Below are 16,270 nucleotides of genomic sequence, written 5' to 3' on the forward strand. Positions count from 1 at the left end.
ATCTTGCTGCTGACTTGTGGGTTTCTTTGTGAAGTGCATATACATTCAGTCGTACAGCACCGGTATCACGAATCTCTCAGATCTTCTTCCAGGGAGATAGCACTGCAGGGGTGGATGTTTAGGTTTCCGATGACTCTATCTGGGCATGAGTGCAGCTGCAGTCTGGTGTGTTTAGTTTAGATGGGGACTTGAGGCCTTCAGCAGCTGCTCCAGAGGTGGAGGAGGGAAGGGGTGAGGGCAGGTCAGTGAGCCGCCTCCCTGGTGTTTGTTGGCCGGGCAGCATCCTCCTCTCTGCTCCCTGGGGCTTCACACAGCTGACTTCAATCCACCTCCATCGCCAGTCGTCCTCTTACTGTTTATCACTAGCTGCTTAACACTTTGACACCTCCTTAAATCATAATTCCATGCAGACTATAGGGTCTGGACTGAGGAGAAAATGTATGGGTTGTAAAGATCACTGCCATCTCATATGAGTCACCTATCAAACTGACATCTACCTCCTTGTCCTCCATGCCTGCAGCTTTACTCGTCCACTTCCCTTCATCTACACCACACGACAGCGTCTGCACCAGGACATTCATTTGACCCCCAGCCATAGCCTGGCTGCAGTGTCTTGTCATGACAATTGGAGTCTGTATGGAAACAACTAGCCTCTGTGTGAAGTGTCCAAAGCAAGAGCCACTGCTAGTCAACCAAATCTGCAAGGATTTTTTTCTTTAATTCTCACAGCATGACAAAACTTAAACAGTCAGGAAGCTGCAGTGGAATTTTTCACAAGACCTCACATAAGCACACCTCTAGAAGTCATTTTCAAATTCACAGAAATACTTCAGGCAAACAAGACAATAAAATGGGGGAAAACTGACTAAAAACCATTTCTATCAAACCAGTCAACCAGACAGACACACATACACTCGCACTGAGGTCATATTGTGAGTCTATATCACTGGAGCTTATAAGTACTGATGAGTAAACAATATGTAGAACCTTGAGTTTAACTACTTAAGCCAAGTCCTCCTAAACCAGCCATTAGACACACTTGATAAAGAGTTCAGGTGCCGACTGAGACAGATAACAGCTCAGATCCTTGACCTCTGATGCATGTTCATCACTTGGACTTGAACAATGGGGCAATCAACCCTGCCTCACTGACAAGAACACATTAACAATCTACATGAAATCTGTTGCTACAAGTTAAGGTGACTATAAAAAACTTGAACCAATCACGGACCAGTGCTGTAAGTTTAATGCTTTAGTCCATGTGCTCTTGTTCAGGTGGAGCAGAGGTTGCATAATGCTCTGCATACCATTTATGAACGAAACCACATTTTATATGCACTACAAAGAATAATGCAGCAAAGGGATAGTTATTATAAATGTGATTCTAGGTAATTTTCTCATCTGAAAGCAAAAAAAATCATTCAGCTACCATTAATTAAGGTTAATAATGTATAATAGCGCATGCTAATAAACTTAATTTATATAGCACCTTGTAAAACTGTACTGCTTTAAATATAATTTGATAATAAAAGCGAATAAGAAACAGAATTTAAGATATAAATAAGACTAAATAATTGAAATGAATGCAATTAAATTGAAGAAATGTTATATTTTGGCATTTGGATTTGGATAATTCTAAAGAAAACAGATGAGACCCCAGACAACTGAATTTTCCTTCGGGGATTAATAAAGTTATTGTATTGTATTTGTTTTAATACATTTTTGATCAGATAAACTGCATACTGCGCATTTTAACAACTTAAATCTACATGATAGCGGATATTACTATGAACAGTCAAATTTCATACAACCTCTCAACTTTTTTAAAGTGATTTTTTATTTTTAAATGAGGAACTTTGACCATTTTTAGGCAAAAATAAGTGAATCAACTGACAGATGCATGTTTGTACTGAATCTGCAGACACATTAAATTCACAAGAATCAGCAATTTTCCCTACCAACAAAAGAAATGATTATGCATTAAAAAAACTGACAGAACTGAATAGGTGCTGGTAGAAATCAGAGAAAAAGTGATGTAGCTAGAAGCTTGTACTAATCTGCCCTGAAGCACATCTCACTCACAATAGAATTACAGAAAGATAAAAAATAATCCTACAGATACTGAAAATCTGGACACGAATCCACCCCAGTCTATTTCCGATGCAAACGGAATGCAAATGGAATTGCCTTCATTCAAATCAGCCAGAGGAAAAAATTACCTTGCCCATCACAGCTCCTTGGCGGCTTGTTTGTTCTCGAGTGCCAACGGGGTGAAGGTCTTGCTGACTAAACAACAGTGAGTTGGGTGAATGATAAAAGGAAGTGAGTAGCTATAGTGACAAGCCATTGTGGAAGTCAGCACTCAGCTCACGTGACTGTGCGAGCTGAAGACAGTAAAGAACTGAAAATCACACGCGTCCTCCTCATGAGTGCCGTGCAGGCTGTTGTTACCAGTCCATCTGTCTCACATGGACTGGTTTGATTAACACACTGCAAACTCTAAGCCATCTACAGAGCACTGAGCACGGTTACAGACACAAGAGTGTTTCTGCAATCCTCCATCAGATGTCAAGTACTTCTCTGGGATTCAAGAGTACAGAGGGCAGATCTAATATAAAACTCAATCTGTGCAGTTTTGCACTCCTTCTGTAGCCAATTAATAACACAATTTGAATTTACTGCAAAGCTAATGTGATCTAGAATTATATGACTTAGCTCCAGAGCAAAATCTTTGCATATTTGTTTCATGATTATTTTTCAGAGGAATGGGTTTAAAACAGTCCTCTGCACTGACAGCTATATATCTGTTTTTCACAAAGAACTGACAGCTGCTATGATGCTATTATGGTGCTTTTTATAAATGATGGTTTATAAGATCTATTTTTGGACATCCACGGATGTGCAGGAATAAGGGAGGAAATTTGTGGTGTCACACATAAATCTGATTACTATTCCCTCTTCCCCACAGCATCAGGATTATAAACCTAATGCCTACTTATAGAAGCTGTCTCGCAATCTCCATTTACAACCAGAGGAGTGAGAGTTATGATCTGGACACGGCAATGCATTTCCACAACAAGAGTTCATAGTGTACCCGTTACACTGGCACAATTATTCATTGTTGTAATCACCTGCTGTAGGCAAAGACTAGCTTTCAGGGAGCAAAAAGCGCCCTTTCTTTACAAAGGGGTGGTGTAGTGTTTAGTCCCTCCTCTGACAGCGCAGGTATCCCTAGTGGCCCAGTTTCTGGAGTCATCTGGGGCTTTTCTCTCTTATCCGCTGTTTTGCCTCCATCTCAGCTTTCCTACAGCCTTGATAAAGAAATAATAACAGCACTGTTGGTGGACTCTCCTTGAAAAAAAAAGGCAAATTCATCATTGAAGTGTCTGGTTACAGTTGCATATTACAGTAAGGGATACCCTGCGTGACTGTAACTTTCACACAGCAGCTACTCATCATTCCCATTCAGTGCACACACAGGATTCCAGTGACATTTAGCAAGCCTTGCCTGTGGGACTTCAAAGTATGGTCCTGCCCATAGACAAACTAATACATAACATATGGCTGTTGTTTTGTGCCGAATGAGGGTGAATCAATCTCCTGGGCATAAAGGTAGAACAGTTCCAGTGGAAAGCACAGGATGTCACCCTACACCCAAGAATGGCTCAGCTCATCAATAATTTCAAGGCAGCAGGAATGCTTTATTACACTGCTTGGCTTCTTCATTATATACTCTGAGATGTATTTGTAAAAGAAGCCTGGCTGCAGGTTGGCATGACAGCTTGCTCAGCAGTTGAATATTTAACTCGTGTAATGCTTTGGGGGAGTTTAAAGGCCGCCTTCATTGATATTCACTAAAAAAAAAAATCATTCCTAACACTTATATTGTGGTTAAAATGCTATGCTTGGCTTTTATTCTAGAGGTGACACTATGCTAATGTTTAGCTAGAGAGTGTGAGGCTGTCAGCAGCTCTGGCAGTGAGCGGAGGTGGGCTCAGTTTAAGTGGGTTTACCTCCACTACCAACATCCAGCCCACATGATAATTACACCGACACTACAAGGCGGCCGCAGAGGCTCCCTGGCAGGAGAAATAACGGACTCTGACCCGGTGACAATCAAAACTAGCTAAAAACGTCCGTGCGCACCGTTAAAGTTAAGCTAACACCGCTGGTCTGAAACGCGTCCACAGATAACGGTAACACCTGAGTGTGTGTAACGGCACATTAACGACCCCCGGTACCTTTCAGTTTCATAACGGTAGTCCGCAAGAGGCCCGACGTTACCGTTAAACCCCGCATCTTCACACCACCGGAGGATGAAGCCGCGACATAACGGGAAAATGATTTAACCGTCTCTCACTGAGGCGACACACAAAACCCCAGCTTTAAATGCCACACGGTGCTTCGTGTTATCTCTAATTTAAGCTTTTACCTTCATCTCCAGGTGAGACTCTAACGGCTTCACGCCAACAGACACATCGTTACCGGACTTTTTTGACCGCATCCCGGTGTGTACATACCGCACAGAGCCGTTTCCTTGGTCTCCTCCGGGGCGGTGGGGCTGAGAAATCAAAGCCTTTACAGTCAGTGTCTCCGGCTGACAGACCGACAGCAGCTAACCTACCGGCGATAGTAGCATTTGAGTCCGGAGGAGGGAGGTGGAGGAGGTGGGAGTGAAGGCAGGCAGGCAGGGAGGGAGGAGGAGGAGGAGGAGGGAGCAGCCTGGCTGGCGATGGAGGAATAAAAAAAAACAGAAAGGGGATTTAAAACAGGGGTCCTCTAGTGGTATGTAGTAGAAATACACACACATTTTTTATGTGCACTGACAGTGTGGGGGTGGGGGATGGGAGCCCGCGTCATCGTGACGTTTCATCTCTACACAATGACCTTGAGTACAAAAATAGAAAAAAACAGAGTTTAAATATCGGGGGTGAAGGGGGACATGCAGCAGCAAACGTGAGTGAGTCACCATCACACTCCCTGCAGAATACTAAAAATAATAACAGCTGACACCCACACAATTTAGATCACAGGTTTACTCGTTAAATTGATAGAAACTTACATTACAAAAATGTAATATCCTGACGTGTTACTGAGATGTTTCAGCAGCTGACTACTCACTGACCAAAGGCACTCAAGAAAGAGATTTAATCAGCTGTAAAAAAGGCTGCCTCCTGCACTTTTAGAGCATCACTCAGACCTGTGAACAGTCCCACAGCTGCCAGTGTTTGCTCTGCCTGAACAGGTACCTGTGAAATCTGTGGAGGCTCATTTCTGCCAGGAAAAAAAAAGAAAAAGAAAGAAAAACATGTCAAGTTTAGGTCCATTAATGCTGTCCGCCTTCATGTGTGCACAAGGGTAGGCATGTTGTAAATTTAATCATCCACCCGAGTCAGCATGCAGCCCAAAATCTGTGGCTTGGTAGGAGAAGATTCTGTCATCCACACCTTTATAATTCATCAATAAAAGTGGTGTAATTGAGGTAGTTGCTGCCAGACTTCAGAGGAGCTTTGATTTGTGTATGCTTTAAATTGACAGCACCCAAATACAGCTGGAAGTTCTAAATTTTCCAGATATCCTGCGGTACATCCGCCCATTATGCTTGCTAGGAAATAATCACCAACATGGTGCTACAACCCCATCTGTAAGGAGCTGTCATATCCTACGAAAAGTGCAGTCTTTTGGAAACATCCATGGAAGCCCCGTGTGTTTCAGACAGTCGTAGACCTATTGTAGTAACAGAACCATGTCCAAATCACCTCGTGTCTATGGATGCAGAAAGCAAGAATGGGCGCTTAGGTGTGATTTTTTTTTTTTTTAAAAAGTCAAAACAATGAGATACTGAAACAATGTTATGAGCTACAAAGTCATGATACTTGGTCAAAATTACTAAGTGCTACGTTAAAATAAAGTGACTTTTGAAATACTGAGGTGAAATCAGAGAAAAAGTAGTGCTTGCTTTGTAAAGTGTAACAAACATTGCATGGCTGAACGATAAACAAAAATCCTAATGTGAATAAAATGACAGATATTGCAAGTGCCAATATGAGTGATGAGTTAAACTCTTTTACACTGAAACAAACATATAAACAATTATGTAATTTTACTGCAGTCTGCACCAAACAAGCATGTTCCCTTTGGCCTGGAGAATATGAAAGGCTGGAACATCTCTTTAATACCATGATGCTTAATTTAAAATGGTTTGCTGCTTTGGTGATTTGGATATGGCACTTGACTTCTGGTAACATTTTCGGTAATTGTTTAGCCCTAATGCAAAAAATTTGACTTCCTAAGTTAAAATCCTGAGATGATTCAAAATGATTGCACACTATGCTAAAATTATTACATAGCACTACATCTGTTACTATTACACTATTACATTTTTTTTTTCTTTTCTTGGCAGAAACAGACTTCCATAGCTTGCTTTGCATACTGACAGTTTCTAAAAGTATAAAATAACCAAGCCACAGGTCATTCTGCCATCCATCCATTTCACCTGTTCTTCTGTAAGTCTTATGAAAGGTGCTGCCGGCTGTGGCTGTGACAAAGAGACACCATTTGTGCTTCAGGACAGTTGTTTAGACAACGGGATGAGATGATGGGGCCCCACTGTAAACAAACAGGTTACTCAAGTGTAAGTCCACCATCTGCACCCAGCGTGGGCTCGTCTACTGCTGTGTTTCACCGAGGGAGAAGCTCTCTGCTTCCAGTCCTACTCGCCTCAGTGATTCTGAGTACTTTCTCCTCCCTATGTTGACGATGTCCTCGATCTCATCTGCTATGTCTCTCCTGCCGCTCTCTATCATCGCAGCCACCAGCCTTGACACTGCCCCAGGTCCTGCATTGCTCTGTGCCCGAGCCCAGCGGAACAGCATGTCCAGCACCAAGGCGCCAAGGTTGTCCCTGGTAGGTAAAGCAGAACATAACCATAAAAATTTACATTATATTACATTATATGCCTCAAGCTGCAGTGATCTACTAATGGGTGGAAAGGTAACTCATTAATCTTTTTGATTTAAAATATGATTAATTATCACATTACCACAAGATTATTTTTGCCAAATAACCAGATATGTGCACCTCATATCTGCAGCAGTGACGTATAAATAAATTAAAAACATTTATTCCTCTCTGCGTTCGTCTCGAGTCAGCTGGGATAGGCTAATGGATGGATGGACATTCATTCCATTCATCCATTAGCCTAACATTCCTGCATCAAAATCTAACTCATAAAACTGTCACCAGAATGTGTATATATGATTTTACATGATGAATTTTTCTCCCACCTCCAGGATGCATCATGAGAGGTTTTCTGAACATGAGGAGAAGGGGGAGGGCCAGATGAGCATCGGCCTGTATGTAATCTCCTGCAGTGTCCCAGATGGCTTAGTGATGGCTGACAGTGCAGATTAAAACAATCAAAATTCTGTACCATTTCTCTCCCACTGCGGGATTTTCTCCAATTACATGCCATCTCCCTCAATCTTGTTTCCGTAGAGGCTTTGGCTGTGCCAGAACCCATGTGCACGAACTGATTACATCATTGACTCATGCAGACATCCTTTAACAGCAAATTTACATTTTTATCTAAATCTCTGCTCGATTTTCATATCTGCATGTATTAATTGTTGCAGACTTCTAAAGTGCAAGTGCATTTAGACTCTTTATAGACTCTTGCTGAAGGCACACATTGTTCAAATGCCAATTTTAACCCCTTGACTCCTGAACTTATTTAAAATTAAATAAAAAACATTTTTTGTGTGTTTTTGCTTTCCAACTGATGCTAAAATAAGTAGAGATTGATAATGTATCTATTACACATAGAATAGATATATAATAATAATAACAGATATATAATAATTAGGTTCCACTCCGACTGGTCCTATGAGAAACCAGTGCTTGTAAAAGGTTCCGAGGTACGTATTGAATATGCACAAACCAGCATTGGATGAATGGATACGCTATCTCGGCTGCAGTCTGAATGAAAGTGGTATGATGCGAATTTGCAACAATAGGCATCAAGGGGTTAAGAATTTAAATATTTCTGGTTAAACAAAAAGATTTGTTATTATTTTTTTGGAGTTATATTTCATTAGTGTTGTGTCTATATTGGCCTCAAAACAAACGCAAATTTAGATGACTTTTTACCAAATAACAATATATAGTTTCCACTGGTGAATTACCAATATTGCTACACAGACCTTTCTCACAGCAGACATTGTGACCCATCGTTGCAAGAAAAGCACAGAAACATATGGCTCTATTTAAGTGTTCCTACAAGTCATGAAAGTATATCAGTGAGCCAGGCTGTACAATACTAGGGCCCTGAAACTGAAGCACCAAAGTGGAAATCAGTTATAAATACATCCATTTTTTAAATAAATTTGTCATTATTTTTATTAATAGTAACAGAGTAATAGTAATAGAGAATGTCACTAAATAAATATGATTTTTTAGACTAGTTTTGTTTATATCGGTTTAATCTACTCAAGCATAGACAGACATTGGTGCATTAGCAACAGACATTTTTGCTAATCAAATGGTCAGAAAAGCAAATATTTTTGTCAAATAGAGTAACACAGACTCATTGTCTTTCATGTTTTCTACTAACATTACTCTTAGTCACAAGAAAACCAGTATTACATGTCCAAATGCATTCCCTGAAAGAGGCTTGTTCTGCTAATTTTGAAAAAAAAACTCTGCTTTTCATTCCTACCTGTACTTGTACTGGATGCGGTCCAACTCTTGGTAGCTCAAGCCAAGATTGATGCCAATAACACGCCAGTCCTGTGATATCTGAAGAGAGATGGACAGCAGGTTGGCCTCTGTCAGGTAGCCGCTCTCAGGGTCACCCAGGTTCAGAGGAGGATACTGGAGCTCCTCCATGATGAAACTGTTCTCTGAGTTGAGTGCCTACAAGAAAAATACACAAAGCGTTCCTTTCAGCTGGTGAAAGTACTTGTACACTGAAGCATAACGAGCACAGCATTTAGGAATAATTATTCACAGCAGCAATGCTTATATGAACTTTAGATACTAAATAAACATGTTAATGGAGAGGATATTTTAAATAGCATAAAATATTTTAGGATAAAATGCAAAAGTTAATTTAAAAACAATCAACAATTGCAAAAATGTATGCAGTCAGGAAATTAAGAAGACAAAAATGTGATCCGCCACTTAACTCACAGGAAGTTTTAGTGGTAAAGTTGCCAGCCACTGGCTGTCAAGTCCTTTCCTCTTTCTGGCAACTTCCTCTGGCAAGTCACTGGGAATCTCCCCTCTGTAAAACGACACCTGTAGCAAAGGGGCAAAGCACATTTCCAGTGTGTTGTCCAAACAATACTTGGATCATGATTCATGGGACAAAATAACAATGGCATTCTCTGACTGGCCTTGAGCTGAGCAACTATGGTGAGCTAGTGCACTTTTCGATTTTTTCCAATGAATATTAGGTGATCAGTGAATGCGAGTGTGATTGTATATGTGGACTGGTGACCTGTCCAGGGTGTCCCCTGCCTTCGCCCCGAGTCAGCTGGGATAGACTCCAGCCTTCCTGTGACCACCCTAATGAGGATTAAGTGGTGTATCGATAATGGATGAATATTAGGTGATCACAAAGATGGATATGGTTATCCAATGTAATACAAATAAAAATACTACCAAATAGTTCCTTTTTTCTATGGTAGGTTTTTAGTCTTTATTAAAGGTAAAGTGGACTCAGTGAAAGTAAGTAATGCACCCATCACACTATTTAAGTTTTAAGTCTGTGATTAAATTGCAGCAAACAGTTACATTGATTAGGACGTAATCTTCTTTTGACAAACTCTTCCCCGGTCCAATTGCATCTCTCCCTGAGGATAGAGTGATACTATTCTTCTAACCATGAGTCCCTATAAAAGCAGGGTTGCCTATTTTCTGTCCAGTTTATAAGAATAATTCTAGTTGTATCTGTACTTCCTTCTATCTGATGACCAAGCAAGCACACTACAGAGCAGACAGGAAGACTGAAATAACATTTCTCTATTCTCACAGTGAAACCAGAGGTGTGACCTGTATAATATTTTGGACTGAATAATTCTGCATCTGATAGATTTAGGGGAGCTGATAGTCGATTTTCAGATTTCTTGATGTCTTAATATTGTGTTCCGATGTGAGTTGCACAGAATATTACTGATAAGGACGGATCTTGAGAAATAAAGCATATATCGAGAACACCACTCCTCCGGTTATTGCACCTCTTTTAAAAGTGTTATCACATTCATCATGCCAGGCAGCAGAGGCATCCTCATTGCCTGTCTTACTTACAACATAATGTGCAGTCTGTGCATATGCAAAAAACAAGAATCTGGGGCGGGGGGATTTATTTTGGCTTTTTAATTAGATAATAATAGTGGAGAAAGACAAAAAATGTAAAGAGGCTACAACATGCAGTAAGGGTGTGGGCTTTAACAGATAATTTTATTACCTCATAATCATCTGCTGAAGGTAGTTAAGGGTGGAACCAAAGAGTTTTAAGAAACATATTTTGTGTTTTCTTCTGATCATTCTCAGCTGCATGGTTTAGATTTGGATTTATAGGATCAGCACAGTGTTTATGTGGCATAACAGGACAGATAACACTAAAAGAAGCCATTGAAACCTTGGCTGCTTTCTTATATGGGATTCTTGAATTCCTACTGCTTCACAGAAAACAAACAAAAACAGATTTAATGTCTTTGAGCCCCAGCCAGGGGAATTTGTCGAAACATAGAGGAGATAATATATGTTAGTCGAGGTAGCGCATCCGTTTTTGCTGTTTCCACTCTCCCCCACGGAAACAAAGCTATAGTGTATATGATTTTTAAGAGAGTGCAGTCATCTTGGGCCATTATTACTAAAAATGTTTATATAACTGGAGAAGTATTATTCATGCTCACATACTTAATTCCTTTCATTTTAAAAACAAAGGGGTTTAAAGATATGTATGTGGAGAGCAATGGCTTCGCTTTTATTCCAATAAATCCTCTCTATAGTGTATATGATTCTGGTATGCTTATCAAAATTAAAATATACTGAGCATACATAGCTGCTACTTCACATACAGCTTTGATAGATTAATGTTTTATTTGTGTTTTGACTGCAGGTTTTGACTTAATTGTAATTTACATTCTGGGACTGTGACTGTAAATAAACCACTTTATGTTGAAAGATGTGTCAATTACTTTCTATATTATGCAAAAAATATTAGATGAAGGGTCTGAAATTTGGTTAACACTGTGTAGAATTTGCTGCACTGCACGTAGATAGTTAATATGTACAATCTATTACTTATTGTCTGTTGAAACATACAGTAGTTCAGGTCATGCAGTCCTTGGAATTTCTGTATCACTATGTACTGTGGAAATTTAGATTGCACAATGTTAACTATACATGTCCCAACAGAAAATGTAGCGCAATACATTAGTATTTATTTGGCTGTTGAATATATTTGTCTTACTTGTCCTCTAACTGGTCCCTTCTGACCCTGAGCTGGACAGACGTACACTTCTTTCAGATTCTTCAGGCTGGAATAAAACACGAAACACAGTCTTCCTTCCACACAGTCTGGTCTGTCTGGAGAAGACAGGATACTGTCAGTCTAAGACTTCTTGCAAAAAGCTGTGTCAGGAAAATTATTACACAACAGCACATTATAAGACCTTGGAAGGAAAAGGAGCAAAGGAAAATTGTTTATTTAAGATAGAGCCACAAAGTGGACTTCAGACCTGTGCTGATATCTAAGCCCCTCTCAAAGCCAGCGAAGAACTGCTCTCCCTCCAGTAGGTCACACAAGTCTGACGGCTGGGGGCCGTCATATTGCTCTGACAAAGACTCCACTCTGCACTCTATCTGTGAAGGAACCGTCACAATCACCACTTAGCATCTGTGCATAAATTTTTACAAAGACACACGCACCATTGACAAATCAGTTCAGTCACACATCCTCAAGGCTAAGACATAAAACACACAGAGGCTGCTATAGGTCAGCTGATACAAAGGCTGTTTGTGGTGTCAGTAGTGCTATTAAACTCCACAGTAGCAGCATAGAATGAAGCATTACAAACCTTGTTGGCAGGTAAGCACTGCAGCAGAACTTGTGAGGGATCAGTTTTGCGCTGAAGGACGAGGAACTGAACTTTAAACTGTTTTAGCCTTTGATAGACCTTCCTGACAACCCCACTAACACAGGTGCGTGTGGTGTACCACAGCCAGTACCTGTGACGGTGCAGACAATGCAAAGGTATAATAATACAGTGTGAGATATATATCACACATACATCATGAGAATACAGTACAGAAACCTACCATGAGAAATGTGTGATGTAGAAAATGGCATACAAATGGGTCACGTAGAGAGACACTTGTGATGTGATGTCAGTCCAGGTTTGGGCAGTGGAGTCTCCATGGAGCAGATGCAGGCAGGACATATCAACTGTATGGCCTGTAGAAGCACCCAGCATGTTAATACATGCTTATCTCTTCTGGTACTATACATGTGTAAAAGTCAGGACGGTGTATTATACCTGTGACTCCAGATGGCAGAGGGATCTGAACTTTGACTGGTTGCAGGAAATGAACACTGGGAGTCTGGGAGAGACACAGGAGGGGGCTGACTCTTGCCTGAGGATCACCACACAGTGACTGCACCTCCGACACAGACACCTCCAGCACCTAGAGATGAGGAGACACCAAGATCTTGCAGATTATCGTGCAAATAAACTGAAAAATGGTGCTGCTGCTCGCTGATTTTACCTGTAAAGTTACGGTACGAGTCTGCACTGTGGAGTCTGGAGGGAAGTGGAGCTTGACTCCAGGGTCAGCACTGGATACCAACAGGGCTCCAGCTGCTGTAACAGAGCAACTGTCCTTTACTGGACGGGACACTGCCATAAACCAGGAGAAGTGGCTCACTGAGCAGCAGGCCAGCTACAGACACAACAAGAAGTCACTTTTTCAACACCAGCATTACAAGTTGTATTTTTATTCTTTTGCAGTGTGAAGTTTGATGTTTACCCTAGCTGGACGTCCCCCAGGGTGACTGCTATGGCTCTCGCTCCCTCTCCGTAGATCAGTGGGCAGAGTGCTCCACGACTGTCCGTCAAACCTCTGCAGCACCACCTCCCTTTTTCTTGTCCGATGATATGGCACACATACCTCCACAGGCTGTAAGGATTTTAAAGATAATGTACATTTATCTCATGCAAGTGTAAAAAAGAAAAAAAACAGATTCAGCAGAAGGAACAAAATTATTACTAGATAGATAGATAGATAGATAGATAGATAGATAGATAGATAGATAGATAGATAGATAGATAGATAGATAGATAGATAGAAAGTAACCAATAGAAAACCTAGTCTATAACAGATTTGCTAAATAGGTGAATTACGTTCAGTTTACAACCCTTTGCATACCTTTAAAAATGTAATTCCATGAGGACGGAGCTCCAGCGGACGACTCAGTAGGATGTCATGCTCCTCCAGCCACACCCACTTTCTCTGAGGCCTTCTCTCGGCCCACTCCAGTCTTGTGGTTGTCACCAGGCACCCTGGGGGGAACACCAGCTCAGCCCCCCCTGGGATAAACACATGACACCCAGCAGACGAAACACAAAAACTATGGAACAAAAGAAGCATGACACCTTTAATGCTGTCAGTCAGATCTTCGCTGACAATATTACTTCACATAATAAGAAAATATGAGCATACGAGAGTGACATTGTACCTGTGCTGATTAAATCCAAGGTGCAACTCTGGAATTTTTGTTTCTGCTTGATCTGGTGAGAAAACAGCGATGAAATGGAGTGAATATACTGACAGCAAATGTAAATATTGCGTTTGTGGACTACAGTCAAAACTATCTGAATCAATGTGAAGCTTTTTTTCCCTCTGCTCACCAGGTGTAGGAGGGAGAGGAGGAGGTGTTGGGGGTCGTCCCAAAGGATTGTCACGGACATCTATTTTAAGCCTAGGCAGTTTGTTCAGACATTGTGGGATCATGCGGAGGTCATTGCTGTAGATGACAAGTTCCCTGAGTGAAAGGAGAGAGCCTGAGCAACAAAGAAGACAGGATTATTTCTTTTTATGTCATTGCAATTACACACTTACTTAAGAAAATGAGAATTCCAGTTGATTTCTCTGGTGGTGTTTTCACTCTTACCCATGCTCTGTGGTAGCTGCTTCAGCCTGTTGTGAGACAATTCCAGCTTAACGAGCTCCTCCAGAGACCCAATTTCATCAGGTAGCTGCTGCAGGAGGTTATGTGACACATCCAGTGTCTGTAGTGCTTTCAGATGACCCAGACTCGGGGGAAGAGACGCCAGCTTGTTCCCCAGGAGGGAGAGTGAGGTGAGGGAGGAAAGCTGGCTTATATCAGGAGGCAAAGCTGAGAGGTGGTTATAACAGAGAAGTAATGAAGACAGCACAGGCAGGCTGAGCAGGCAAGATGGCAGACAGGAGAGCTGGTTGAAGGAAAGATCCAGGTGCACCAGGTAAGAAAGGGAGGAAAGAGACGTGGGCAAAGTGGTGAGGAGGCCAGGAAGGTGTTCACCTTGTGAGTCACATAAACAATGTCCTTTAATAAGAAAGATTAGTGCAGTTAGAAGTGAGAAAAAAGACAGAATGATACCAACATTATACTTCATATACTCTTGCATGTACAAGTTTTACTGAGACTAAAAACTGAAGATGTAACAAAATAATGTGAATCAGGAACTTTACACATCTAAGAAAGTAAGTAGATGTTACTTCATAAAATGAGAAAAGCACCTCGAATAGACAGTGAGCGCAGCCCTGTCAGATGGGGTAGGACATCCAGAGCACCATCCAGCCCTGGTTTATCCTCCGAGCCCAGTCTCAGGTACTGTAGGCCCCTCAGCTGATCTGGGATGGACCTCCATAGCAGTGGTAATGCAGCGGCTCCTCCCTGGTACACGTCCAGGGTCATTCTTGTATCAGTCAACACAGCTGAGAGCTCCACAGAGGGAGGCAAGGGTGGAGTCAGAGACAAGACAGAAGCAGAGGAAGATGAGGATGACAAAGAGAAGTTTGTGGGGTGACAGCTGGAGGAAGAGGAGGAGGTGCAGAGACTGGATATGGACGGATCACATGTGTCCATGAGGCTGGAGGGAGACACTGAAGGAGCATCCCTCTCTGGTTCGACAACTTCTGCCTGGACTTCAGACATCACACCGCTTGATACTGTAGGTCCAGTCTCCTTTTCTGACTTCTCCTCATCTCTGGTGACAAGCCTCTCCCAAACTCGACGAGCCAAAACATCTGCGGAGATGTCTGGACCTCCACCTTTGGATGCAGGTGTAATCTCCATCTCGCCATCCTCAGATCTGCTTGGCTTCGTTATCCAGCTGGCTGTCTGGTCTATACTCTCTTCATCAGAAGCTGCATCTTTTTCGCTGCTTCTCTCCATTGAAGACACACCGGACAGCTAAATAACTAGCTGAGCTGCCTACAAGTCCAGTACAGTCCCGAGGTTTTCTTACTACGTGTCCGTAACGTTACTCGTGACATGACTTACTAGGTTTAATTGTCATAACAGCTACATAGGACTAAAAGACAGCCATGTTTTCTAAATAAATAAGATGCATCCGTTACAATAGCTAGCGTTATTAGCTAGTCACAGCTACGGTATAGCACTCCCACATTCAACAAATAAATCAAAGTTAGCTATAAAGTTACATATCTTCTTGCCTCCGTGGACACATTTATGTTCCGTTACGTGTTGCTTACTTGTTTATTCGGTTTTCTTCACTAAACAACAAGTAACAATAGTGTCCGGGCTGAACTGTTTACTACTCTGTAACACTACTTCCTTGAGTCTAAATGTTTTTAAAGACAAGAGCCTGCGTCACAAGTGCTCGTTCGCTTTTCTTACAGCGTCTCCCGGCAAAGGACGGGCGGAGTCTACGCATGAGTGTCCGATTTGAAGCACTAGCCCCGCCTCTCCCGGTGTTCATGTACAAAACATCAAGCACAACGATGTCGGCGCCGCCAAAGTTTCAACAGAGGGCGGGACGGTTGTGTCAACGTGTCCGGGAGAGGTCATTCCCTTCTCGGCCAGCGGGCGGCGCTGTTTAATCTGCTTTTGCTGCCCTGTTCTCATGATTTGTGTGCTGATAAAAACGCGCACCACAAAATATCTGCAAATGGCTCACCCTGTAACCAGTTTCTTTAAAAAAAAAACTAAAAGTTAAATGTTTTATTAGGGTCCGAGCACCGAATGGTGCGAAGACCC

General features: G+C 41.7%; 1 protein-coding gene across 1 annotated transcript; it reads right to left on the reverse strand.

Annotated features, from left to right (window-relative positions):
- Positions 1 to 5,021: 5,021 nt before the first annotated feature.
- On the reverse strand, positions 5,022 to 15,869 carry LOC111584499 (p53-induced death domain-containing protein 1). Its single transcript, XM_055009029.1, has 15 exons — positions 14,788 to 15,869; positions 14,180 to 14,593; positions 13,917 to 14,069; positions 13,745 to 13,796; positions 13,435 to 13,636; positions 13,036 to 13,185; positions 12,775 to 12,948; positions 12,546 to 12,693; positions 12,328 to 12,463; positions 12,087 to 12,237; positions 11,748 to 11,871; positions 11,480 to 11,595; positions 9,190 to 9,297; positions 8,717 to 8,913; positions 5,022 to 6,903 (listed from the first exon to the last, which is right to left on the reverse strand). The coding sequence occupies exons 1-15, from the start codon at positions 15,443 to 15,445 to the stop codon at positions 6,669 to 6,671; spliced, it is 3,018 nt and encodes a 1,005-aa protein (XP_054865004.1). The 5' UTR covers positions 15,446 to 15,869; the 3' UTR covers positions 5,022 to 6,668.
- Between the last annotated feature and the right edge of the window lie 401 nt (positions 15,870 to 16,270).

This window comes from Amphiprion ocellaris, chromosome 3 (assembly GCF_022539595.1).
Source record: "Amphiprion ocellaris isolate individual 3 ecotype Okinawa chromosome 3, ASM2253959v1, whole genome shotgun sequence".
In the NCBI taxonomy this organism is placed as follows: Eukaryota; Metazoa; Chordata; class Actinopteri; family Pomacentridae; genus Amphiprion; species Amphiprion ocellaris.

Bases quoted from the DNA above. Each gene is read 5' to 3' on its own strand.
- LOC111584499 (XM_055009029.1), bottom strand. From the start codon at position 15,445: ATGGAGAGAAGCAGCGAAAAAGATGCAGCTTCTGATGAAGAGAGTATA. The intron at 13,797-13,916 runs GTGAGCAGAGGG...TTTTCTCACCAG, and splicing joins TCCTCTCCCTCCTACACCTG to ATCAAGCAGAAACAAAAATT. The intron at 12,694-12,774 runs GTAAAATCAGCG...CCTCATCTCTAG, and splicing joins CTCGTACCGTAACTTTACAG to GTGCTGGAGGTGTCTGTGTC.